The 27137-nt window shown below is 43.2% G+C and overlaps 1 protein-coding gene across 1 annotated transcript in view; it reads right to left on the bottom strand.

Annotated features, from left to right (window-relative positions):
* The window catches only part of sparc (secreted protein, acidic, cysteine-rich (osteonectin)), a 32888-nt gene extending 6217 nt beyond the window's left edge, over window positions 1-26671 (bottom strand). The window contains exons 1-6 of the mRNA XM_072440029.1: window positions 26647-26671; window positions 8688-8753; window positions 8380-8451; window positions 4267-4363; window positions 1879-2000; window positions 232-352 (exon numbers count right to left, since the gene is read on the bottom strand). Of these exons, the coding sequence (XP_072296130.1) occupies window positions 232-352; window positions 1879-2000; window positions 4267-4363; window positions 8380-8451; window positions 8688-8744 (469 nt within the window). The 5' untranslated portion in view covers window positions 8745-8753; window positions 26647-26671. The remainder of the gene's footprint in view (window positions 1-231; window positions 353-1878; window positions 2001-4266; window positions 4364-8379; window positions 8452-8687; window positions 8754-26646) is intronic.
* Window positions 26672-27137: the final 466 nt, after the last annotated feature.

The raw sequence follows: 27137 nt of genomic DNA, 5'->3' as shown, positions 1-27137 counted from the left end.
TCAGTCTTCAGTCCTGGTTCAGTCCTGGTTCAGTCCTGGTTCAGTCCTGGTTTAGACCTGGTTTGGTCCTGGTTTAGACCTGGTTTAGACCTGGTTCAGTCTTCAGTCCTGGTTCAGTCCTGGTTTAGACCTGGTTTGGTCCTGGTTTAGACCTGGTTTAGACCTGGTTCAGTCTTCAGTCCTGGTTTAGTCCTCACACAGACACAGGGGGCGCTCTTTCCAGCGTCTCACATTTGCAGGGTCCGATGTAGTCCAGGTGCAGCTTGTGTCCCTTCTTGGTTCCCTCCAGAGCGCACTTCGTGGCGAAGAAGTGGCAGGACGTGTCGTAGGTCTTGTTGTCAGTTCCACAAACCTGAAATTAACAAAAATAAAACCTTCAAGTCAATAAGTGATGAAACAAACTTTGTGTCACTCACAGCAGGGACACGATGACATCATAATGATCTGATTATTCCAATGACAAATCACAAAATATAACGATCCTAATGAGAGGGACGATGATCCGAGGAGTTTATGTCCTTTAAGTTTATGTCCTTTAAGTTTGTCCTTTAAGTTTATATCCTTTAAGTTTATGTCCTTTAAGTTTACATCCTTTAAGTTTATGTCCTTTAAGTTTACATCCTTTAAGTTTATATCCTTTAAGTTTATGTCCTTTAAGTTTACATCCTTTAAGTTTATGTCCTTTAAGTTTACATCCTTTAAGTTTATGTCCTTTAAGTTTATATCCTTTAAGTTTACATCCTTAAAGTTTACATCCTTTAAGTTTACATCCTTAAAGTTTACATCCTTTAAGTTTATGTCCTTTAAGTTTATATCCTTTAAGTTTATATCCTTTAAGTTTATGTCCTTTAAGTTTACGTCCTTTAAGTTTATGTCCTTTAAGTTTACATCCTTTAAGTTTATGTCCTTTAAGTTTATATCCTTTAAGTTTACATCCTTTAAGTTTATGTCCTTTAAGTTTATATCCTTTAAGTTTACATCCTTAAAGTTTACATCCTTTAAGTTTACATCCTTAAAGTTTACATCCTTTAAGTTTATGTCCTTTAAGTTTATATCCTTTAAGTTTATATCCTTTAAGTTTATGTCCTTTAAGTTTACATCCTTTAAGTTTATGTCCTTTAAGTTTACATCCTTTAAGTTTATGTCCTTTAAGTTTATATCCTTTAAGTTTACATCCTTAAAGTTTACATCCTTTAAGTTTACATCCTTAAAGTTTACGTCCTTTAAGTTTATGTCCTTTAAGTTTATATCCTTTAAGTTTACATCCTTTAAGTTTATGTCCTTTAAGTTTATATCCTTTAAGTTTACATCCTTAAAGTTTACATCCTTTAAGTTTACATCCTTAAAGTTTACATCCTTTAAGTTTATGTCCTTTAAGTTTATATCCTTTAAGTTTATATCCTTTAAGTTTATGTCCTTTAAGTTTACATCCTTTAAGTTTATGTCCTTTAAGTTTACATCCTTTAAGTTTATGTCCTTTAAGTTTATATCCTTTAAGTTTATATCCTTTAAGTTTATATCCTTTAAGTTTATATCCTTTAAGTTTATAACCTTTAAGTTGACATCCTTTAAGTTGACATCCTTTAAGTTTATATCCTTTAAGTTTATGTCCTTTAAGTTTATGTCCTTTAAGTTTATGTCCTTTAAGTTTATGTCCTTTAAGTTGACATCCTTTAAGTTGACATCCTTTAAGTTTACATCCTTTAAGTTTACATCCTGTTTTGTTTTAAGACAGCGCCACCCGGGGGACATTATGGACCACTGACTCCTGCTGCGGTGGTTGCGCTGGTCTAACAGGGGCATTTGGCTGCTTTGTGGACCACCTGCATGACGATGAAGGGGTGAGGGGGGGAAAGCACTCGTGTAGGCGGGACTCACGTGCTCGAAGTCGGCCTCGGGGGCGGGGCAGGTGGAGGGGTCCTGGCACACGCACATGGGCGTGTTCGATTCATCCACCTCGCACACCTTTCCCTTCTTACAGTGATGGTTCAGGCACGGGTCTGTGGAAAGAGACGCGGCATCATGACACGAAAGACACAGTTTACACGTACCGTATTGTCCGGACTATATACTTCTTTCATCGTTTTGGCCAGGGTGCGACTTATACTCAGGAGCGACTTATATGTGATATTATTCCTTATTTTCACACTGACGACCACAAGAGGGCGCTTTAGGCTCTAAGCGACGCAGAAGAAGAATCTGCACTTCCTCTGGAGTTTGTGGAGTTGTTTAGAAGTGACACAGAGGAAGAAGAATTCAGTGGATTTAGTGATTTGGGGTAAAACTGATGCTTTGCTAAACTTGTTAGCATGTTCTTTATGCTATAGTTATCTGAATAACTGTTCATATGTTACGTGAACATACCAGACACTTACCACAGTTCTGTCTGTGCCTCATGTAGCTGAAGGTGTTAGCGTTAGCATACGTCATGTAGCTGAAGGTGTTAGCGTTAGCATACGTCATGTAGCTGAAGGTGTTAGCGTTAGCATACGTCATGTAGCTGAAGGTGTTAGCGTTAGCATACGTCATGTAGCTGAAGGTGTTAGCGTTAGCATACGTCATGTAGCTGAAGGTGTTAGCGTTAGCATACGTCATGTAGCTGAAGGTGTTAGCGTTAGCATACGTCATGTAGCTGAAGGTGTTAGCGTTAGCATACGTCATGTAGCTGAAGGTGTTAGCGTTAGCATACGTCATGTAGCTGAAGGTGTTAGCGTTAGCATACGTCATGTAGCTGAAGGTGTTAGCGTTAGCATACGTCATGTAGCTGAAGGTGTTAGCGTTAGCATACGTCATGTAGCTGAAGGTGTTAGCGTTAGCATACGTCATGTAGCTGAAGGTGTTAGCGTTAGCATACGTCATGTAGCTGAAGGTGTTAGCGTTAGCATACGTCATGTAGCTGAAGGTGTTAGCGTTAGCATACGTCATGTAGCTGAAGGTGTTAGCGTTAGCATACGTCACGTAGCTGAAGGTGTTAGCGTTAGCATACGTCATGTAGCTGAAGGTGTTAGCGTTAGCATACGTACACCTATTCACCATGTTCTCTCTGTTATTATTTTAAACTGCATTTACAGATGAAATGTCTGCTCTTGGTCTTGGATTTATTCAAGTAAATTTCCCCCAAAAATTTGACTTATACTCCAGTGCGACTTATATATGTTTTTTTTCTTCTCTATTGTGCATTTTTTGGCTGGTGCGACTTATACTCTGGAAAATACGGTAATAAAGACGTTTAAACCTGGTTAAAATCAACAACAAAAAATGTATTTCACGAGGAAAAACAACAGCTCTAAAAGGAGAGTTTGCAAATAAGAACGTTATTCATCGTCTCGAGCCTTGACGCTGAAGTCACGGAGAAATAAAATTGTAAAGTAAAGTGTAGAAGGCGGTGACAGATGTGAGCCAATGTCCAGTGAGCTTACAACACGTCGCTTGTTCCTCCCTCGTCTCACCTTTTCCTCAAGATGTTCCTCAATAGTCGTGGAAACAGTGACTCAGAGCATTTGTCGACACATAAACAGCGGAAAATGAATACTTACTGGCTGTTTGATAAAGGTTATTTGCAGTTTTGAGTCTTGCTACACTAATAAACAGAAGCAAACCGTTCATTTCAATGTAGAAGAGCTCCATGATCAATAACTACTGACCAAAGACAGACGGGAAGAAGACCCAATGACGAGTAAAGTTGACCCAATGACCCAAATGTGTGTAAATATCCCAGACGACTCGTGGTAGTTGCGTGCTACGTGCTATGTGCTACATGCTAGCGCCGCCCGCTGTATTCGAACATCACCAATCTGTTCAAATTTGTCTAGAGTCGACAAGATTGTTACGATACTGGATCACCGCGATTATTCCGGTCCCAATATAATCATAAGAACCAAAGTATACATGCGTTCGCACATCCGGGAACTTGTGCTGTGGCAACCGAGTCTGCCATTTTGAAAGGGGCACAACAGCATTTCTACTACATACGAAATCCAGGAAATATGAGGCCAAAATGCCAAAAACCTGCTGCGTTCTGTTAGGACATCGCTCTGTTGACTGACCAAGGAATGAGAGCTTTGTCGTGTATCTTAGTTTGTCGTTATCGTCTAAAGAATCAAAGTATTCGTAGGTCATTATGCCGTAGAAAAGGACGCAGTCGTGTTGGTTTTTATATATCGCGTGCCCCTTTTAAAATGGCCGCTATGGGGAATTTGACCTGAGTTCTAACTTCCTGAGGCATCTCTCAGTCTGTGTTTACGGTCAGTGTTTTGTTTTACTCACTGTCCAGAGTGTCCTCCACCAGCTCCTCCTCCGGGTCAATGGCCTCGTCGAACTCTCCCACCTCCACCTGCACCGGGTTAGCGCCCACTTCAGGCTCCTGCGCACACAGCACCACAAACACGCTCTTATTACATGACATGTGTGGTTTGTTACAAATATTGCTCTCGTTCTCTATTTTCTCGCAGAAATGTTGCTGTTGTTAATATTTTGTCGGAGGGATTCATGGGAGTTGGTCCTGTCAGTGTACTGTAAACCTGTAAAGTACTGCATACTATCTGTGTACTGTAAACCTGTAAAGTACTGCATACTGCATGTGTACTGTAAACCTGTAAAGTACTGCATACTGCATGTGTACTGTAAACCTGTAAAGTACTGCATACTATCTGTGTACTGTAAACCTGTAAAGTACTGCATACTGCATGTGTACTGTAAACCTGTAAAGTACTGCATACTGCATGTGTACTGTAAACCTGTAAAGTACTGCATACTGCATGTGTACTGTAAACCTGTAAAGTACTGCATACTATCTGTGTACTGTAAACCTGTAAAGTACTGCATACTATCTGTGTACTGTAAACCTGTAAAGTACTGCATACTGCATGTGTACTGTAAACCTGTAAAGTACTGCATACTGCATGTGTACTGTAAACCTGTAAAGTACTGCATACTATCTGTGTACTGTAAACCTGTAAAGTACTGCATACTATCTGTGTACTGTAAACCTGTAAAGTACTGCATACTGCATGTGTACTGTAAACCTGTAAAGTACTGCATACTGCATGTGTACTGTAAACCTGTAAAGTACTGCATACTGCATGTGTACTGTAAACCGTGTAAGTACTGGATACTTCATGTGTACTGTAAACCGTGTAAGTACTGGATACTTCATGTGTACTGTAAACCGTGTAAGTACTGCATACTGCATGTGTACTGTAAACCTGTAAAGTACTGCATACTGCATGTGTACTGTAAACCTGTAAAGTACTGCATACTGCATGTGTACTGTAAACCTGTAAAGTACTGCATACTGCATGTGTACTGTAAACCTGTAAAGTACTGCATACTGCATGTGTACTGTAAACCTGTAAAGTACTGCATACTGCATGTGTACTGTAAACCTGTAAAGTACTGCATACTGCATGTGTACTGTAAACCTGTAAAGTACTGCATACTGCATGTGTACTGTAAACCTGTAAAGTACTGCATACTGCATGTGTACTGTAAACCTGTAAAGTACTGCATACTGCATGTGTACTGTAAACCTGTAAAGTACTGCATACTGCATGTGTACTGTAAACCTGTAAAGTACTGCATACTGCATGTGTACTGTAAACCTGTAAAGTACTGCATACTGCATGTGTACTGTAAACCTGTAAAGTACTGCATACTGCATGTGTACTGTAAACCTGTAAAGTACTGCATACTATCTGTGTACTGTAAACCTGTGAAGTACTGCATACTGCATGTGTACTGTAAACCTGTAAAGTACTGCATACTGCATGTGTACTGTAAACCTGTAAAGTACTGCATACTATCTGTGTACTGTAAACCTGTAAAGTACTGCATACTGCATGTGTACTGTGTGTATAACGCTGTCTTGTGTCATGTGCTTTGAGCCCCTCGTCTTTTTATTTAAGACTTTTTTGGACTTGTTTTTGCTTTGACACTTACAGTTCTCATCCAACAGACTTGTTTGAACATGAAGTCACATTCAGTCAGTCCGTGTTATTTTATGCTCATATCGCAAACAATCTGAATTTGAATGTTTAACTCAAGCAGAGTCACTTTTCTGAGACTTTCTTTCAATTGTCGTGCCTCAGACGACTTTGGAATGACTTTCTCTCTGAATCTCCTGAATCCTGTCACTTCTTCTGGACTCTTTACGCCCCTCCCCCCGTGTCCCACCCTCAGGTCTATTTTCTGCCGTCTCCAGACCACTTAAACGCTGCGGTCAGTGGTCAGCTCTGGGCCAGTTCCTCCCTGAAGAATAATAAGAGTGACCGCAGCTCAGTCCACATCTGCACCAGCTCCAAAACCAGCTTCCAATTACAACTGAGGGAGTCTGGACTCTAGAGACCAGAGGAAACTCTAGATCACACCAAAGAGATGTTTATACAGACTCTAAAGTTAGGGTCTGTTTGGACCTGGTTTAGACCTGGTTTAGACCTGGTTTAGTCCTGGTTTAGACCTGGTTTAGACCTGGTTTAGTCCTGGTTTAGACCTGGTTTAGACCTGGTTTAGACCTGGTTTAGACCTGGTTTAGTCCTGGTTTAGACCTGGTTTAGACCTGGTTTAGTCCTGGTTTAGACCTGGTTTAGACCTGGTTTAGACCTGGTTTAGTCCTGGTTTAGACCTGGTTTAGACCTGGTTTAGACCTGGTTTGGACCTGGTTTAGACCTGGTTTAGTCCTGGTTTAGACCTGGTTTAGACCTGGTTTAGACCTGGTTTAGTCCTGGTTTAGACCTGGTTTAGACCTGGTTTAGACCTGGTTTGGATCTGGTTTGGACCTGGTTTGGACCTGGTTTAGACCTGGTTTAGTCCTGGTTTAGACCTGGTTTAGACCTGGTTTAGACCTGGTTTAGACCTGGTTTAGTCCTGGTTTAGTCCTGGTTTAGACCTGGTTTAGACCTGGTTTAGACCTGGTTTGGACCTGGTTTAGACCTGGTTTAGTCCTGGTTTAGACCTGGTTTAGACCTGGTTTAGTCCTGGTTTAGACCTGGTTTAGACCTGGTTTAGACCTGGTTTAGACCTGGTTTAGTCCTGGTTTAGACCTGGTTTGGACCTGGTTTAGACCTGGTTTGGACCTGGTTTAGACCTGGTTTGGACCTGATTTAGACCTGGTTTGGATCTGGTTTGGACCTGGTTTTGACCTGGTTTAGACCTGGTTTGGACCTGGTTTGGACCTGGTTTGGACCTGGTTTAGACCTGGTTTGGATCTGGTTTGGACCTGGTTTTGACATGGTTTGGATCTGGTTTGGACCTGGTTTAGACCTGGTTTGGATCTGGTTTGGACCTGGTTTGGATCTATTTTGGACCTGGTTTAGACCTGGTTTGGATCTGGTTTGGACCTGGTTTTGACATGGTTTGGATCTGGTTTGGACCTGGTTTAGACCTGGTTTGGATCTGGTTTGGACCTGGTTTGGACCTGGTTTAGACCTGGTTTGGATCTGGTTTGGACCTGGTTTTGGCATGGTTTGGATCTGGTTTGGACCTGGTTTAGACCTGGTTTGGATCTGGTTTGGACCTGGTTTTGACATGGTTTCAAGTTAGCCCAATTTTACTCAGTTTTGTCTTGTCTGGGTCATGTTTTGTTATGTTTACTCCTGCTTTAGTCCTAGATAAATCCTAGTTAAATAGTAGTTTAGACCTGGTTTATTTATCGATAAGTCCTGGTTTAGTCTTGGATTAGTTCTAGTTTCATCCTGGATAAATCTTGGTTTAGTCCGGATTTAGTCCAGTATTTAGTTAAATCTGGTCATTTTCTATTTTCTCCTTTTTGTCCGGCTCCTGATTTATTTAAAGCTGGTTTTGTCCCACAGGACTTTTGATTTAAGCCTGATCTAGTCTGAGTTTATTCCTAATGTAGTCCTTTTGCCCTGGTTTAGTCCTGGTTTAGTCCTGGTTTAGTCCTGGTGTAGTCCTGGTGTAGTCCTGGTGTAGTCCTGGTGTAGTCCTGGTGTAGTCCTGGTTTAGTCCTGGTGTAGTCCTGGTGTAGTCCTGGTTTAGTCCTGGTGTAGTCCTGGTTTAGTCCTGGTGTAGTCCTGGTTTAGTCCTGGTTTAGTCCTGGTTTAGTCCTGGTTTAGTCCTGGTTTAGTCCTGGTTTAGTCCTGGTGTAGTCCTGGTTTAGTCCTGGTGTAGTCCTGGTTTAGTCCTGGTGTAGTCCTGGTTTAGTCCTGGTTTAGTCCTGGTTTAGTCCTGGTTTAGTCCTGGTTTAGTCCTGGTTTAGTCCTGGTGTAGTCCTGGTTTAGTCCTGGTGTAGTCCTGGTGTAGTCCTGGTTTAGTCCTGGTGTAGTCATGGTGTAGTCCTGGTTTGGGTGTTAGACACAGTAAACCGCACTGGCCACATCAACACACATCACAGTTTATAAAATCCAATCCAAAACCAGGTCTGACCTCCACCAGGACCTCCTCCTCCACCAGGACCTCCTCTGGGGCTGGTTCCTCCACGATCAGCTCCTCCTCCATCTGAAAACACGCGGAAAAGAGGGGATTTTATGCTTGTTTTGTCTAACGGTGCAGCAGCAGCAGACAGGTTATGATGGAATCAGGAAATCAGATCATGCGGGAGGAAAGATCAGAAGAACCACAGGAAGTGCACCTATGTTGACAGGACAAAGGGAGGAAGAGAAGAGGAGCCAAGATGAGGGAGAGATTTGGGAGAAAAGAGAGTGAGAGTGGGCGGGATTTGTTGTATAACTCACCGGAGCGGCCAGAGCCTGAGAGGCCAAGCCCAGGACCAGGACGATCCACAGCCTCATCTTCAAAGTCTGAGGACAAACACACAGACGGTCAGACGGATCCATGAAGGAACTCTCTGTGTCGCCCGGGGACGCGACAGCTCACCCTTATTTTACCCAACGATACTTTAGATTTCAGGGGGAGACTGTGAAAGTGCCAAGAACCCTTATTTTACCCAACAATACTTTAGATTTCAGGGGGAGACTGTGAAAGTGCCAAGAACCCTTATTTTACCCAACGATACTTTAGATTTCAGGGGGAGACTGTGAAAGTGCCAAGAACCCTTATTTTACCCAACGATATTTTAGATTTCAGGGGGAGACTGTGAAAGTGCCAAGAACCCTTATTTTCCCCAACAATATTTTCGATCTCAGGGAGAGACTGTGAAAGTGCCAAGAACCCTTATTTTACCCAACGATACTTTAGATTTCAGGGGGAGACTGTGAAAGCGTCAAGAACCCTTATTTTCCCCAACAATATTTTAGATTTCAGGGGGAGACTGTGAAAGTGCCAAGAACCCTTATTTTCCCCAGCAATATTTTAAATTTCAGGGAGAGACTGTGAAAGTGCCAAGAACCCTTATTTTCCCCAGCAAGATTGTAGTTTTCAGGGAGAGACTGTGAAAGTGCCAAGAACCCTTATTTTCCCCAGCAAGATTGTAGTTTTCAGGGAGAGACTGTGAAAGTGCCAAGAACCCTTATTTTCCCCAACAATATTTTAGTTTTCAGGGAGAGACTGTGAAAGCATCAAGAACCCTTATTTTCCCCAGCAATATTGACCCTTAGTTTCATCCGGAGCTGGGCCACGTTCAGTGTCGGGTTTAGTCCTGGTTCAGACCCAGTTTTGCAGATAAAATAGCGCAATATGAGCACGATTCAGCGTCCGTCATGGCTCCGTTTAAACTCGTATCCGCGGCAACCGAAAGACTGAAAGAGCGCCGTCCCTTTAAGTTCATGCCTCTCTCCCTCGCTCTCCCGCCGCTGTAACTTCACTCTCGGTAAATGGGCCGTCTCCAGTTTCTCAAACAAACCGCTCTTTGTGTCCTTTGTCCAGAACTATTGGGGCTGATTCAGATTTACGCACTGACCATCGCCATGGAAACCAGACGACTTCACCAACGCAGTGCACTTTTTACAGTCGTTTGGTGAAATGTTTATGATGATTGAACGTGGTACAGAGTCTGGTTCGTATAAAGAGATAAGAATCAAAGGCAGAACCCAGGACTAAAAACAACAAATGCAAGATAAAGAGAGTAAATTAAACTAAAATGCGAGTAAACCAGGAAAAATCTAAGAAGAAATTAGGACTTTCTAAAGATTTAACAAAACCAAAACCTGGACTAAACAAGGACTTAACTAAACCTGGACTAAACAAGGACTTAACTAAACCAGGACTAAACAAGGACTTAACTAAACCTGGACTAAACAAGGACTTAACTAAACCAGGACTAAACAAGGACTTAACTAAACCTGGACTAAACAAGGACTTAACTAAACCAGGACTAAACAAGGACTTAACTAAACCTGGACTAAACAAGGACTTAACTAAACCAGGACTAAACAAGGACTTAACTAAACCTGGACTAAACAAGGACTTAACTAAACCAGGACTAAACAAGGACTTAACTAAACCAGGACTAAACAAGGACTTAACTAAACCTGGACTAAACAAGGACTTAACTAAACCAGGACTAAACAAGGACTTAACTAAACCTGGACTAAACAAGGACTTAACTAAACCTTGACTAAACAAGGACTTAACTAAACCTGGACTAAACAAGGACTTAACTAAACCAGGACTAAACAAGGACTTAACTAAACCTGGACTAAACAAGGACTTAACTAAAGCTAGACTAAACAAGGACTTAACTAAACCTGGACTAAACAAGGACTTAACTAAACCTGGACTAAACAAGGACTAAACTAAACCTGGACTAAACAAGAACTTAACTAAACCTGGACTAAACAAGGACTTAACTAAACAAGGACTTAACTAAACCTGGACTAAACAAGGACTTAACTAAACCTGGACTAAACAAGGACTTAACTAAACAAGGACTTAACTAAACCTGGACTAAACAAGGACTTAACTAAACCTGGACTAAACAAGGACTTAACTAAACAAGGACTTAACTAAACCTGGACAAAACAAGGACTAAACTAAACCTGGACTAAACAAGGACTTAACTAAACCTGGACTAAACAAGGACTTAACTAAACCTGGACTAAACAAGGACTTAACTAAACAAGGACTTAACTAAACCTGGACTAAACAAGGACTAAACTAAACCTGGACTAAACAAGGACTTAACTAAACAAGGACTTAACTAAACCTGGACAAAACAAGGACTTAACTAAACCTGGACTAAACAAGGACTAAACTAAACCTGGACTAAACAAGGACTTAACTAAACCTGGACTAAACAAGGACTTAACTAAACCTGGACTAAACAAGGACTTAACTAAACCTGGACTAAACAAGGACTAAACTAAACCTGGACTAAACAAGGACTTAACTAAACAAGGACTTAACTAAACCTGGACTAAACAAGGACTTAACTAAACCTGGACTAAACAAGGACTTAACTAAACCTGGACTAAACAAGGACTAAACTAAACCTGGACTAAACAAGGACTTAACTAAACAAGGACTTAACTAAACCTGGACTAAACAAGGACTAAACTAAACCTGGACAAAACAAGGACTTAACTAAACCTGGACTAAACAAGGACTTAACTAAACCAGGACTAAACAAGGACTTAACTAAACCTGGACTAAACAAGGACTAAACTAAACCAGGACTAAACAAGGACTAAACTAAACCTGGACTAAACAAGGACTTAATTAAACCTGGACTAAACAAGGACTTAACTAAACCTGGACTAAACAAGGACTTAACTAAACCTGGACTAAACAAGGACTAAACTAAACCTGGACTAAACAAGGACTTAACTAAACCTGGACTAAACAAGGACTTAACTAAACCTGGACTAAACAAGGACTTAACTAAACCAGGACTAAACAAGGACTAAACTAAACCTGGACTAAACAAGGACTTAACTAAACCTGGACTAAACAAGGACTTAACCAGGTCTAAATTAAAAAAAAAAACATTGTAGACTGACAAATAATAAACCAAAACGAGTTCACAAAAGCGTCAAATTAAACTAAAATGTTTAATTACATCTGAAACAAAAGTAAAAAAGCATAAATAAAAAGTGTACATAAACGGCATCATGATTGACAGCATCTGGATGAGAAGCTAGCGTGCCACAAACAGCGCTAAACGACTCGTTCCTTATTTGGACTGAAGTAAACGGCGCTGTGTTTTCCAGAGCCGCAGGAAAAGCACTTAAACGCCTCGTGTCGCTCGACGGGGAGATTTTCCACCGTTAAAAAAGAAGGAAAAAAAAAGAGTCAACACAAACATTTACAGTCGACGAGAGCGAAATGAGGCTTAAATAAGTCCAGATTTGCGATGATATCTTCAATAAATGAAACTGCAACTGTTCCACGTCTGTGTCGGGCGGGAAAACGCTACGGATTCAAGTATTTAGTCACTTTTCTCAGACACATTTTGACTTATACAAACGTTTGTATCGTTTGTTATTGTTAAAGTCTGAATTATTAGACATATATTTCACTAAAACACAATTATATTTCAGATTTGACTCAACATTTTGCCCGTTTGTCCCTAGTTTGATCCATTTGTGTAAAGTTTATAATTGTACTTCCTGGTTGGACGTGAGCACAAATATGACATAGAGGTGATTCCACAGCTGTTACCATAGCAACCAGACTGTAAACAAGAGCCAAACTCCACATAAACGACACAACAGTTCTGATCTGACACAATAAGACCATAAAACACCTTTATTTAGTCCAACCATGGTTCAAACTGTCTCTGTGTCGCACACTGATGACATCACAGAGGGATTCAGCTCCACTTCCTGTCATTTTAAACTCTTATTTCTCTAAATGTCTTCACAAACTGCAACAGAAGTAAAACTGTGAGAAGTATTCACCACAGGTTCTGTAATAACAAACTAAGTCAGAATTAGAAAAACAGGAAAAACTCCAGATGAACTTTAATATTACTTTATTTTTGGCCACTATTAACTTTTTGGTGATATATTTAGATTTTAGAATATATAAACTTCTTATTACACATAAACATTTCAATGGTTCCCGTGCCAGATCTGGTTCACTTCCTAAAGACTCCTAAAGTTCACAAAAACGACATTTTAAAACTTGAATTGCTGCGTGTTCGTTTAGACTCCGCCTTCTCCATCACCCGCTCCGCCCTTTGTCCCGCCACAATAAAAGCCTTTTGTGTGCAGCAGAGTGGAGCTGTTGATGTTGACTTCAGACATCTCCGCGTTACATCAAACGTCTCGGGGCGCGAGGGCAAAGGTCAAGGACTTCCCCAAAACAAAGACGGAATCAGAAAAGACGGAATCAGAAAAGACGGAATCAGAAAAACGTACACTTTTTGGCGTAAAGAAAAACATACTGTGCCGGTGTATCGTATTACACCAAAACATAAGTGTTATTTTATATTTTGCTTGTTGTAAATTGCAGCCTACAAACTGAACGCCAGGTATGGTTAGTACAGAGATGTGGGCGGAGCTAGGGGGTAGTTGAAATCAGATTTTTTTCTAAAGCTCTGAACAGGATTACTCAAACATGCATCGCTCGAATACAACTCAGTGTAAGAAACGGCGAAGGGTCAAACTGACAGAAGACGATTTGAGATAATACGTGCCCTTTAAAGCGCCCCCTACAGGCCGAACGACTCATTCAACTAACTAATGCAGTCAAGATAAATATATTTTGAAATTTGCAAAAAAATGATAAAAATGTCATCACAGAATAGCTCAAATTTCAATCACTTCCTGTTTGTAATTGATGACATCCCACTAGGAAATTACCCAGCAAACACTGGGCCAAAACTCATCTAATGTCACAGTTTATTTGTTTGACGAATAAAAATAAATGAGAGCGACTTTATTTGCCGTTTTAGAGACTGTCAAAAAGTTGTTTCTTTGTGTAAATTCTGCATAAACTTTGTCCCTGGTGTGATGTCACTTCCTGTCATTTTCTACAGATTTTTCAACGTTTTCTCCACAAATACCTGCTCGATCGGTGTAATACTATTATTCATATGTACAACAGGTATAAACACACCAAATAAAGTCAAAATTAGAACATTGTAAAAACCTGTCATGGCCCTTTAAATGAAGTCATAATTGTTGTAGTCGTAGTATTAGGCAGATTATTAAATACATTTTTATTATGAATTATATGAAAGTTTTGCTCTATATATTACCGCAATAAACATTCCACACCGAAAATCCCATCAAACTAAGTGAGAAAATGTTACCCGTTTTTGGAGATTGTTATGTACATTGTAAAAGGGGCGTGTCCAGAAGTTTTTTACTTTTTATAATAATAAGATGTAAAAAATATCTATGTCTATTTCCTCTTTTTTTTGCAATAAATTGGTGCAATATCATAAGGAAATTACACAAAAGCTAGTCATTTATCACAATGTACCGCCTCAGCCCCCCTGAACGGGGTCCGCGCCACCCCTGGCCACGCCCTAGGAACGCCCCTGGTCTTTAGCGCTCACAAGTTGGATTCAGTTTGAATGTTCTCCCTGTGTTTACTCACGCTTTCCCCAACCGAAAACACGCAAGAACATGTCAACAGTAGCAGTCGTTTCCCTCGGTAACGATGGAAATACCGTAACGTCGCAGTTTACGTTCCAAGTTATCAAAAAACGCTGCACGAAACCAAACGTTTGATTCGGTTATTTTCGTTTTTCTTGAATCTTTGCAAAGTTTTGACGCCGTTTGTGCTTTAAACGTAATCGGATTTGACAAACACCGGCTGAGACATTCCCCGCATTCCTCAGGTTTAGTTTGGAGCTCCGGCGACGGCTCGAGGCTTCAGCGGTCGCCATGGAAACACAGGAGCGCGTGTGGAACTATGTGAAGCGGCTGACGAGCGTTTAGCGAGTTAATTAGAGCCGCGATTATTCTTTTGATTTGACAAATGTCTGTAAATATCAGATTTTTACTCAGTTTGACACGACAAAACGCCTTCTCTCGATTTGTTACGATTAATGCAACTTAATATGTTTTATTGCTTCATTTATCGCTGATTTCATATTCAATACAGAAAAGGAGAGAAGGAGAGAGAGAAGGAGAGAGAGAAGGAGAGAGAGAGTGAGGGAGAGAGAGAGTGAAGGAGAGAGAAGGAGAGAGAAGGAGAGAGAAGGAGAGAGAGAGTGAGGGAGAGAGAGAGTGAAGGAGAGAGAAGGAGAGAGAAGGAGAGAGAAGGAGAGAGAGAGAGAGAGAGAGAAGGAGAGAGAGAGTGAAGGAGAGAAGGAGAGAGAAAGAGAGAAGGAGAGAGGAGAAGAGAGGAGAGAAGGAGAGAGAGAAGGGGAGAGAGGGCGAGAAAGAGAGGAGAGAGAAGGAGAGAGAAGGAGAGAAAGACATAAGGAGAGAGAAGGAGAGAGAAGAAGAGAGGAGAGAAGGAGAGAGAAGAAGAGAGAAGGAGAGAGAGAGTGAAGGAGAGAGAGAGAGAGAGAAGGAGAGAGAGAGTGAAGGAGAGAAGGAGAGAGAAAGAGAGAAGGAGAGAGGAGAAGAGAGGAGAGAAGGAGAGAGAGAAGGGGAGAGAGTGAAGGAGAGAGAGGGCGAGAAAGAGAGGAGAGAGAAGGAGAGAGAAGGAGAGAAAGACATAAGGAGAGAGAAGGAGAGAGAAGAAGAGAAGGAGAGAAAGAGTGAAGGAGAGAGAGGGAGAAGGAGAGAGAAGGAGAGAAGGAGAGAGAAGGAGAGAGAAGAAGAGAGGAGAGAAGGAGAGAGAGAAGGAGAGAGAGAGTGAAGGAGAGAGAGGGAGAGAAGGAGAGAGAAGGAGAGAGAAGGAGAGAGAGAGTGAAGGAGAGAGAGAGAGAGAGAGAGAGAGAGAGAGAGAGAGAGAGAGAGAGAGAGGAGAAGAGAGGAGAGAAGGAGAGAGAGAATGGAGAGAGTGAAGGAGAGAGAGGGCGAGAAAGAGAGGAGAGAGAAGGAGAGAGAAGGAGAGAAAGACATAAGGAGAGAGAAGGAGAAAGAAGAAGAGAGGAGAGAAGGAGAGAGAAGAAGAGAGAAGGAGAGAAGGAGAGAAAGAGTGAAGGAGAGAGAGGGAGAGAAGGAGAGAGAAGGAGAGAGAAGGAGAGAAGGAGAGAAAGAGTGAAGGAGAGAGAGGGAGAAGGAGAGAAGGAGAGAGAAGGAGAGAGAGAAGGAGAGAGAAGAAGAGAGGAGAGAAGGAGAGAAGGAGAGAGAGAGAGAGAGAGAGGGAGAAGGATTGACAGCTCTGAATTGCTGTGCACAGAAAATGAGGGCTCGAGGCTCGTCTTTTCACTGCACAAGAGCTATGAGGCGTGTCAGAGCTAAAGGGGCGTGTCAGAGCTAAAGGGGCGTGTCAGAGCTAAAGGGGCGTGTCAGAGCTAAAGGGGCGTGTCAGAGCTAAAGGGGCGTGTCAGCATTCATAAACAGGTCTGGACGAGTTTGAAAAGTGTCTTCACAGACATCGTGAAAATGAAAAATACTGTGTCACTCTTTGTAATAGCTTCTATTTGGGTGAAAATGAGACCACAGTGCCTGCTCTGCGTCTAAATATACAGCGTTTTATCCTCCGAGAAGCAGGAAGTGCGCCGTTAGCATGCTGCGGTTTGTTAGCATGCTACTGTTTGTTAGCATGGTGTGAAAATGAGACCACAGTGCCTGCTCTGCGTATAAATATACAGCGTTTTATCCTCCGAGAAGCAGGAAGTGCGCCGTTAGCATGCTACTGTCTGTTAGCATGCTACTGTCTGTTAGCATGCTACTGTCTGTTAGCATGCTACTGTTTGTTAGCTTTACTCGTTTTGGCCTCGGAAACTCGTGTAAAGTCTTCATAAACTCATCACGATGAATACTTAGGATGCTCAGAATGAATTTAAAACGACAAAACTGACAAACATTTTTTGTTCTTTTCACGTACGCGTTTTCGCCGAGACGTTTTCAAATGTTCCGAGCACAAAAAACGTGCACGAACCGATCAAAACGCCACTCAAACCAAACGACGAGGAAACGCTGTCAAAAACTCACAAACGGCCCATTCCGAAACGTAACACAATCCGCGACTTCCACCTCATGACATCACCAGGTGGAATGGAGCGGACGCAGTTCTGGGCAGGTTTTTTTGACGTAAGAGGACCTTTAATTAAACCGGTGTCCGCTGTCGTTTACGCGTTGCCCTTGACAACGGGCTCCTCTGTCGACTCCGCCCACCAGACGCTCCCGGCGCTCGGCAGTGGAAAACTAGGGCGGCGTTCCAGGACGGTCCCGGCTCCTGCTGCACATCGCCACTGTGGAGACTAGAAACACACTCACCACTGACGGGAAAGTGGGACGAAAGAAGAGAAAAAATACTCAAACCTAAACCAGCTAAACCAGGACAAAACTAGAACTAAACCAGGTCTAAACCAGGTCTAAACCAGGGCTAAACCAGGACTAAACTAGAACTAAACTAGGAGTAAACCAGGACTAAACTAGGACTAAACTACGAATAAACCAGGACTAAACCAGGACTAAACCAGGACTAAACTAGGAGTAAACCAGGACTAAACTAGGACTAAACAAGGACTAAACTAGGAGTAAACCAGGACTAAACTACGAATAAACCAGGACTAAACTATGACTAAACCAGGACTAAACCAGGACTAAACCAGGACTAAACTAGGAGTAAACCAGGACTAAACTAGGACTAAACCAGGACTAACCAGGACTAAACTAGGACTAAACCAGGACTAAACTAGGACTAAACCTGGACTAAACTAGAAGTAAACCAGGACTAAACTAGGACTAAACCAGGACTAAACTAGGAGTAAACCAAGACTAAACTAGGATTAAACCAGGAGTAAACCAGGTCTAAACCAGGACTAAACCAGATCCAAACCAGGACTAAACCAGGTCTAAACCAAGACTAAACTCCTGCTGCTCGGGCACAACGATGCTCCTCTTTGCCCCTTTAAAGACTAAAAAACAAACTCTGACGGGAAACTGGGCGAAAAAAAATGAAAAAAAAACACACTCTGAAAGCTAAAGCGCTAAACGCTAAAAAAAAACTAGCTTGATGTGCGGAAAAGTGTTTGATTTGGAGGCACACGGCGTTCCCAGGAAGAGCGACAAACGGACGGCAAAACAAACTGTTTTATTTGGAAAACGCTGAGCGAAACCAAACAGCTCATGAAGAAGCGCTTTTCACTCCAGTTTGAAACGTGCAGCGAACGCGACGCTCGAAGTCACGAGATCGTTGGATTTGACTTAATTATGTTTTGATGATTAAATATCGAGTCGTGTCGCGGCAGAAAATGTTTGTCAGACGAGTTTAAATGTGTGAAATGTGATGATTACAGGGAATTATCTGGAACGAAACAAGTTCAAACTGTAATGAATAATGAGGGTCTAAACCAGGACTAAACCAGGTCTAAACCAGGACTAAACCAGGACTAAACCAGGTCTAAACCAGGACTAAACCAGGTCTAAACCAGGACTAAAGCAGGACTAAACCAGGACTAAACCAGGTCTAAACCAGGACTAAACCAGGTCTAAACCAGGACTAAAGCAGGACTAAACCAGGACTAAACCAGGTCTAAACCAGGACTAAACCAGGTCTAAACAAGGACTAAAGCAGGACTAAACCAGGACTAAACCAGGTCTAAACCAGGACTAAACCAGGTCTAAACCAGGACTAAAGCAGGACTAAACCAGGACTAAACCAGGTCTAAACCAGGACTAAACCAGGTCTAAACCAGGCCTAAACCAGGTCTAAACCAGGTCTAAACCAGGACTAAACCAGGTCTAAACCAGGACTAAACCAGGACTAAACCAGGTCTAAACCAGGACTAAACCAGGTCTAAACCAGGACTAAACCAGGACTAAACCAGGTCTAAACCAGGACTAAACCAGGTCTAAACCAGGACTAAAGCAAGACTAAACCAGGACTAAACCAGGTCTAAACCAGGACTAAACCAGGTCTAAACCAGGACTAAAGCAGGACTAAACCAGGACTAAACCAGGTCTAAACCAGGACTAAACCAGGTCTAAACCAGGACTAAAGCAGGACTAAACCAGGACTAAACCAGGTCTAAACCAGGACTAAACCAGGTCTAAACCAGGACTAAAGCAGGACTAAACCAGGACTAAACCAGGACTAAACCAGGTCTAAACCAGGACTAAAGCAGGACTAAACCAGGACTAAACCAGGTCTAAACCAGGACTAAACCAGGTCTAAACCAGGACTAAAGCAGGACTAAACCAGGACTAAACCAGGTCTAAACCAGGACTAAACCAGGTCTAAACCAGGACTAAAGCAGGACTAAACCAGGACTAAACCAGGTCTAAACCAGGACTAAACCAGGACTAAACCAGGACTAAACCAGGTCTAAACCAGGACTAAACCAGGTCTAAACCAGGACTAAAGCAGGACTAAACCAGGACTAAACCAGGTCTAAACCAGGACTAAACCAGGTCTAAACCAGGACTAAAGCAGGACTAAACCAGGACTAAACCAGGTCTAAACCAGGACTAAACCAGGTCTAAACAAGGACTAAAGCAGGACTAAACCAGGACTAAACCAGGTCTAAACCAGGACTAAACCAGGTCTAAACCAGGACTAAAGCAGGACTAAACCAGGACTAAACCAGGTCTAAACCAGGACTAAACCAGGTCTAAACCAGGACTAAAGCAGGACTAAACCAGGACTAAACCAGGACTAAACCAGGTCTAAACCAGGACTAAAGCAGGACTAAACCAGGACTAAACCAGGTCTAAACCAGGACTAAACCAGGTCTAAACCAGGACTAAAGCAGGACTAAACCAGGACTAAACCAGGTCTAAACCAGGACTAAACCAGGTCTAAACCAGGACTAAAGCAGGACTAAACCAGGACTAAACCAGGTCTAAACCAGGACTAAACCAGGTCTAAACCAGGACTAAAGCAGGACTAAACCAGGACTAAACCAGGTCTAAACCAGGACTAAAGCAGGTCTAAACCAGGACTAAACCAGGACTAAACCAGGATTAAACCAGGACTAAACCAGGACTAAACCAGGTCTAAACCAGGACTAAAGCAGGACTAAACCAGGACTAAACCAGGTCTAAACCAGGACTAAACCAGGTCTAAACCAGGACTAAAGCAGGACTAAACCAGGACTAAACCAGGTCTAAACCAGGACTAAACCAGGTCTAAACCAGGACTAAAGCAGGACTAAACCAGGACTAAACCAGGACTAAACCAGGTCTAAACCAGGACTAAAGCAGGACTAAACCAGGACTAAATCAGGTCTAAACCAGGACTAAACCAGGTCTAAACCAGGACTAAAGCAGGACTAAACCAGGACTAAACCAGGTCTAAACCAGGACTAAACCAGGTCTAAACCAGGACTAAAGCAGGACTAAACCAGGACTAAACCAGGTCTAAACCAGGACTAAACCAGGTCTAAACCAGGACTAAAGCAGGACTAAACCAGGACTAAACCAGGACTAAACCAGGTCTAAACCAGGACTAAACCAGGACTAAACCAGGACTAAACCAGGACTAAACTAGGTCTAAACCAGGACTAAACCAGGTCTAAACCAGGACTAAACCAGGTCTAAACCAGGTCTAAACCAGGACTAAACCAGGTCTAAACCAGGTCTAAACCAGGACTAAACACATGTAACTTTCACACGTGGATTCTTTTTTCTCTTCTGTTTTTCTTACATCAATGACAGGAAGTGACATCACACCAGGGACACTCATATAGGAAGTGACATCACACCAGGGACACTCATTCCAGTCAAAGTTTATGCAGAATTTACACAAAGAAACAACTTTTTTGACTTTGAAAACATTTGTGACATTAAACGATTTCCTACTGTGATGTCATCAATTACAAACAGGAAGTGGAATTATAGACTTTAAAAATTTGCTATTCTGGGATAACATTTTAATATTTTTTAGCAAAATTCTAAATATATTTATCTTAACTGCATTTTAGTTCAACGAGTCGTCCGACCTGTAGGGGGCGCTTTAAACTGTTGCGATACGTTTTTTTGGCATAAAACTTAGGAATCTAAACTCTGTTGTTTTTGTGAGTTTTGTGGCGTTTGGAGAGAGAGAAACAGAAGAATTCCTGGTTTATCGCCAAAGAAACAGAACAAACGGAAGCCTGAGGGCCAACAGTTGCAGCAAATACCACAAGCACCCACACGAGGCTGCGCAAACCCCGAGAAACGACGGGGAAACACGCTTAAAACGAGGCGATTCTCATCAAAACGAGCGGATAATTTACCACGAACGCAAAGAAACTGTTCAAATCAAGATCTTACTCAGAAGCCAAGTCATAATGCGTGATTCTCCTGCCTTTTTGAAGTATACAAACCACCAGCAGGGGGCGCATGGAGGAAACTGAGAAGTGAAGCGCCCGGTTGGCTCGTGAAAACATTAAAGGACACATATTGTAGAAAAGGATTAAAGGGTAGTCATCTGGAGACATGTGCAAAACTGAACTTTGGACGCGTGCTCTAACATTGTTCCATCAAAAACAAACCTGGAGTTATATTTAGCTTCATTCGCGCTCGTTCCGTGAATCCTGTTCACGAGCTTGTCTTCTCTGAGCCTCACAGAAACACTCGGTCTCAAAATTTCCCAGATTCATGACGTCAAAGGTGGAGATCTGGACTTCTCCTGTGCCGTCTTTGAGTCCATAAATCATCACCAGACTCAAATTACCTTCATTACAACTGTGTGCTTACGTTAGCATGTCGGGGCAAGCTAGCTTTTGTTTATTTCCCCACGGTAATTCCCTCTGCTGCTGCCAGTAGATGGAGCGCTAACATCAAATCCTGATACGTGGTTTTCAGAACATACATTACATTCTAAGTCAAGACAAAAGCAAGTTTAAAGGCAAATAACAATAACAATACAAAATAATGTTTAATAGGTGTCCTTTAAAGTCCATATGAAGCTTCTAGTGTTTCTCTAATTATGACTGAGTTTGATGTTTTAGAACCTATGGTAAATCATAGTTTTACTTCCGTCAAGTCGCAGTTTGTGAAGAAATTGAAAAATAAGAGTTTAAAATGACAGGAAGACGAGCTGAATCCCTCTGTGATGTCATCAGCGTGCGACACAGAGACAGTTTAAACCATGGTTGGACTAAATAAAGGTGTTTTATGGTGTTATTGTGTCAGATCAGAACTGTTGTGTCGTTTATGTGGAGTTTGGCTCTTGTTTACAGTCTGGTTGCTATGGTAACAGCTGTGGAATCACCTCTATGTCATATTTGTGCTCACGTCCAAACAGGAAGTACAACTATAAACTTAACACAGACGGTCAAACAAATGGGAACAAACGGGCAAAATCTTTAGTCAAATCCGACATATAAGTGTTAAATGTCTATTCTAACTCGTCATATACATCATTATGTTTACGTCACACGGGCCCTTTAAGTTCCTGTTCGGAGGCGATCACAAAGCGGGAGGTGTGTAACTTGAGTTCCTCGTTACCTGAGCTCCTTTAATCTATTCTCACAGCCCTCTCTTTACCCTTTCACCCTCCGGAACGACCCCCGACCCCCGACCCCCGCCGCGTCCCGGGCTGTTCCTCCCCCGGGCTGTTCCTCCCCCGGGCTGTTCCTCCCCTGGGCTGTTCCTCCCCCGGGCTGTTCCTCCCCCCTCAGGACACTTTGAAACAAACAACGACGCGACGCAAGTTTCCTCTCAGACCGACGAGGGGGTGAATAAATAAATAAATAATTAAATAAATAATTAAATAAATAATTAAATAAAAACAATTAAAATAATAAATAAAATAAATAAAATAAATAAAATAAATAAAATAAATAAAATAAATAAAAAATAATACAATTAATAAAATTAATAAAATTAATAAATTGATAAATTGATAAATTGATAAATTAAATGAAAGGTAAATGTATTTGTCGCGATGGCAACATTCACAAACAACACAACAGAACAACACTTGTGATGCTTTAAAAGAAGATTAGAGCATCTTCTGTCCAACTGCCCAAATGTGTTTGAATTGTCCTTTTAACCATTAACATCGACAGAACAATGCGTTTCATTGTCACGTGCTGCAAACAACGGGAAACGTCTTAAAGTGTGAGAAAGGTGTGTGATTTTAACGTGTTGCGGTTATGAACGTCACGATATCAAATGTTAATGTCACGATTGAGCGAAAAAACATCACGATTTAACGATTATTCATGATTATTACTGAGACTGCGACGGAACAGCGGTGACACGGGATCGTTCCTCAGGTTTGTGAGCGACTTCACCGAACTGAACTCTCTGAAAAGCGAAATAACATTAAATGTGACAAAAACGGCCAAATTAAAACAAGTTTGTTTATTTTTTGAGCTGAATATTGAACAAAAAATACTTCTATTTGCTTATAAAATGGTCACGATGATGCTATGCTCCTCCTGTCTCCTCCTGTCTCCTCCTGTCTCCTCCTGTCTCCTCCTGTCTCCTCCTGTCTCTGTCTCCTCCTGTCTCCTCCCCTCAATGACTTTGTGAGCTGATGATCACGATTATGGATTCGAACTGCCTGCGTTGTTGGATAGTTCTAAGTTCTCTGGTTCTCACTGTTCCTCTTTTCTGGTGAGGACAGTTCCTTTTGTGTCCAGGACGTCCTCTTGTTTACCGCTCTGTCCGGGCGGAGCATTCTTCTGTTTCCTCCTCTCCAGGTCCAGACTCTTGTCCTTCTCTTTCCTCACACTGACCTGGCCTTTCCCACAATCCCCTGCTCCTCCCCTGCTCCTCCTGTCTCCTCCCTGCTCCTCCTGTCTCCTTCCCCTGCTCCTCCTGTCTCCTCCCCTGCTCCTTCCCCTGCTCCTCCTGTCTCCTCCCTGCTCCTCCTGTCTCCTCCCCTGTTCCTCCTGTCTCCTCCCCTGCTCCTCCTGTCTCCTCCCCTGCTCCTCCTGTCTCCTCCCCTGCTCCTCCTGTCTCCTCCCTGCTCCTCCTGTCTCCTCCCCTGCTCCTCCTGTCTCCTCCCCTGCTCCTTCCCCTGTTCCTCCTGTCTCCTCCCCTGCTCCTCCTGTCTCCTCCCCTGCTCCTCCTGTTTCCTCCCCTGCTCCTCCTGTCTCCTCCCCTGCTCCTCCTGTCTCCTCCCCTGCTCCTCCTGTCTCCTCCCCTGCTCCTCCTGTTTCCTCCCCTGCTCCTTCCCCTGTTCCTCCTGTCTCCTCCCCTGCTCCTCCTGTCTCCTCCCCTGCTCCTCCTGTCTCCTCCCCTGCTCCTTCCCCTGTTCCTCCTGTCTCCTCCCCTGCTCCTCCTGTCTCCTCCCCTGCTCCTCCTGTTTCCTCCCCTGCTCCTCCTGTCTCCTCCCCTGCTCCTCCTGTTTCCTCCCCTGCTCCTTCCCCTGTTACTCCTGTCTCCTCCCCTGCTCCTCCTGTCTCCTCCCCTGCTCCTCCTGTCTCCTCCCCTGCTCCTCCTGTCTCCTCCCCTGCTCCTTCCCCTGTTCCTCCTGTCTCCTCCCCTGCTCCTCCTGTCTCCTCCCCTGCTCCTCCTGTCTCCTCCCCTGCTCCTTCCCCTGTTCCTCCTGTCTCCTCCCCTGCTCCTCCTGTCTCCTCCCCTGCTCCTCCTGTTTCCTCCCCTGCTCCTCCTGTCTCCTCCCCTGCTCCTCCTGTCTCCTCCCCTGCTCCTCCTGTCTCCTCCCCTGCTCCTCCTGTTTCCTCCCCTGCTCCTTCCCCTGTTACTCCTGTCTCCTCCCCTGCTCCTCCTGTCTCCTCCCTTGCTCCTCCTGTCTCCTCCCCTGCTCCTCCTCCCGGCTCCCTTCGATTAAAGGATTAGGCTGCACATGCGTTGTCTAAACATGCACAGAACTGTTCAGAAGGTGTAAATTAAAAGATGGAAAGAGGACGTTATAAAAGGGTTTGAAAGGTGCGACTGAGACTTGGAAATGTGTTTTTCTGTCGTGGAAAAGGTTTGGACGGAGTGAAAGTGTGAGAAACACGTGAGTGCGAAGAAGCCGAGCTGAACCAGGACTGAGGGCCAAAGAAGGACGGATTCAGGACTAAATAAAGACCAGGACAAAGACCGAAGCAGGACTCGATCGAGACCAAAAAAAGGTCCAAATCAGTAGAAAAAGAACTAGAACAGATAAAATATAGGACTAAACCAGGACTAAATCCAGACTAAACAAGACCAAAACAAGGGCTTAATCAGAGCCGAGGTTTGAGACGAGTTTGAAGAGACGAGACGTCTGAGGGGATTTGAACAGCTGCAGGAACTCACATTCTTTCACATGTTTGTCATGAAGAAGAGAGAGGGAGGAGAGAGGGAGGAAGAGAGAGGAGAGAGGAGAGAGGGAGAGAAAGAGAGGGAGAGAGGACAAGGAAGAGGAAAGAAGGAGAGCGAGGACAAGGGGGATGAGAGAGGGAGCACAGAGAGGGAGATCGAGAGTGAAAGAAAAAAGCGTAGAACTTTAACAAACGACTCAAAGAGACAAAACAACAGCAAACATTTGACAGTGAAATGCGTTTGGTTTGTTCAAAACTGCAACATCCAAATTCTGAAAACTGACGTCAGAACTCTCACTTTTCTGAGTATTTTCCCTCTGACCTTTTAAAAGAAAAGGTTGTAACGACTGCTTGCCGTTTTATTTGTCTGTTTAGTCGTTTTAACGCCCGTTTTCCTGCGCTGTAAAGCCCTGTGCGTGACTCTTGTTCCTCGCGTTGCAGCCGCACACTCTACGTTCACCCATCAATCACGGCACTCGCACCCCGCCCTCTTTTCCTCCCCCCGTCTGCGCCGCTCTCCCCCTTTTGTCGATGTGGCACAGACACAACACGGCGCTGCAAAACCGCCGCTTCACCTGTAATGACAGAGCGGGCGCAAAATCTGCACCAGATGTCCAGAACGAGCGGCGTGTAACGGGCACGGCCGAGCGCGCTGAGGCCGAGCGCGCTGAGGCCGCACGTCCGCTCCAATGCGCAAAGTCGAAGAACAAACGTAAAAATGTACATAATAACATGTGAGGGACGAAGGTTAAGCTTGAAAATGTGGGAAAAGTCGTTGAAAAGTGGTCAGAATTTCATCAAAACGCTTAAAGTTCTTGACGTTTTCACAGGTCCGCGCGAACAGTTTGAAGAGCTACCGAACAGTCGAAGTCGCTATCGCCTCATTCAGGCCACAAAAACAAAATAGTGCAGGTGTAAAATGGGCCGGACGACTTTATGAAGGATCGAGCTGGAGCCGAAGATGTCAAAGCGCCGCACGACCGGGCGCCGTCCTCGAACAACTCGAGCTCTGTCCGCTTCGGCGAGCGCGAGGAGCGGGTTCGGTTTCGTGCGGTGACGTGAAAATGCGGTGGAAAGCGAGCTCGTTTTGGATATCGGATCGGCGGTCGAGCGCTCGCACAACTGAATTTCGATTTGTCGTGCGAAATTGCAATTGAAAGCGACACTTTTACGGAGAAACATCAACTTTAATATTTACACTGCAAGATACTCTTTTACTCGCAATTTACAGCATTTTACTCATTCGAACGCAACTTTTTAAGACATTTGTGGTTGAAAGTTTGCAAAAAATACATGTATTTCACTGTCGCTTTGCAAAATAAAATGGAAAATGCCAAACAAAACCCACAACTTGTTCAAAAGTCACTCTTATTTTAGTCAAAAGTTTAATCCCGGAGCTTTTCTCGGACTCGCTCTGGTCAGATGTGGGTCGAGTCTTGCCCCGGACTCGGGTTCGGTCCAGTTCCAGTCCCAGTTTGAGTCGGAAAGTGTCAACGCAGAAGCTCGTCTTTGAAACACAGATGAAACGTTTCTCGTAGCCGTGAGCGTGAATGCTGTTTGTCTGCCCAATGCGCGAGTGTTTTGTCCCGTACCTGTTTGTGTCGGCGCGGGAGAGCAGAGGAAGAGCGCTGTGCCGCTGTCGAGCTCGGTCTGACGCCAGGCTCGCCTCCTTCAGCCACAGGACATCCACGGCGGGACGTCCCAAACTGGAATCTGACACTTGCTCCTCCCACTCCTCCTTTGTCTCCTCCCCCTGCAGAACAAAGCCTCTGTGGGAGCGGCAAAAACACGCTGGAAAGAGCAGTATCTATGGTAAAACTAACTCAATTCAATAGTTTAATTTACCATGAATTAAAAAGCTAATATTTACTCTTTAGACCTGGATTATTTGATTTGAGATATTCTTTTTTTTCAGAATCAGAATCATAAAGGTTTATTGTCAATGAACCGAATTCACAAACTTAGGAACTTGTCTTGATGATTCAGTGCAACATAAAACAATGAACGATGAATAAGTCAAAAGAGAAACAAATTAGATCTACAATGGGATAAAAAATAAGAATACAAATAAAAAATAGGCTTA

This window comes from Eucyclogobius newberryi, unplaced genomic scaffold (assembly GCF_026437365.1).
Source record: "Eucyclogobius newberryi isolate DKJ021-1_F unplaced genomic scaffold, fEucNew1.0.hap1 SCAF_11, whole genome shotgun sequence".
NCBI lineage: Eukaryota > Metazoa > Chordata > Actinopteri > Gobiiformes > Gobiidae > Eucyclogobius > Eucyclogobius newberryi.
Note: the sequence above shows the minus strand (reverse complement) of the source record. Positions and strands in the feature narration are given on the sequence as shown.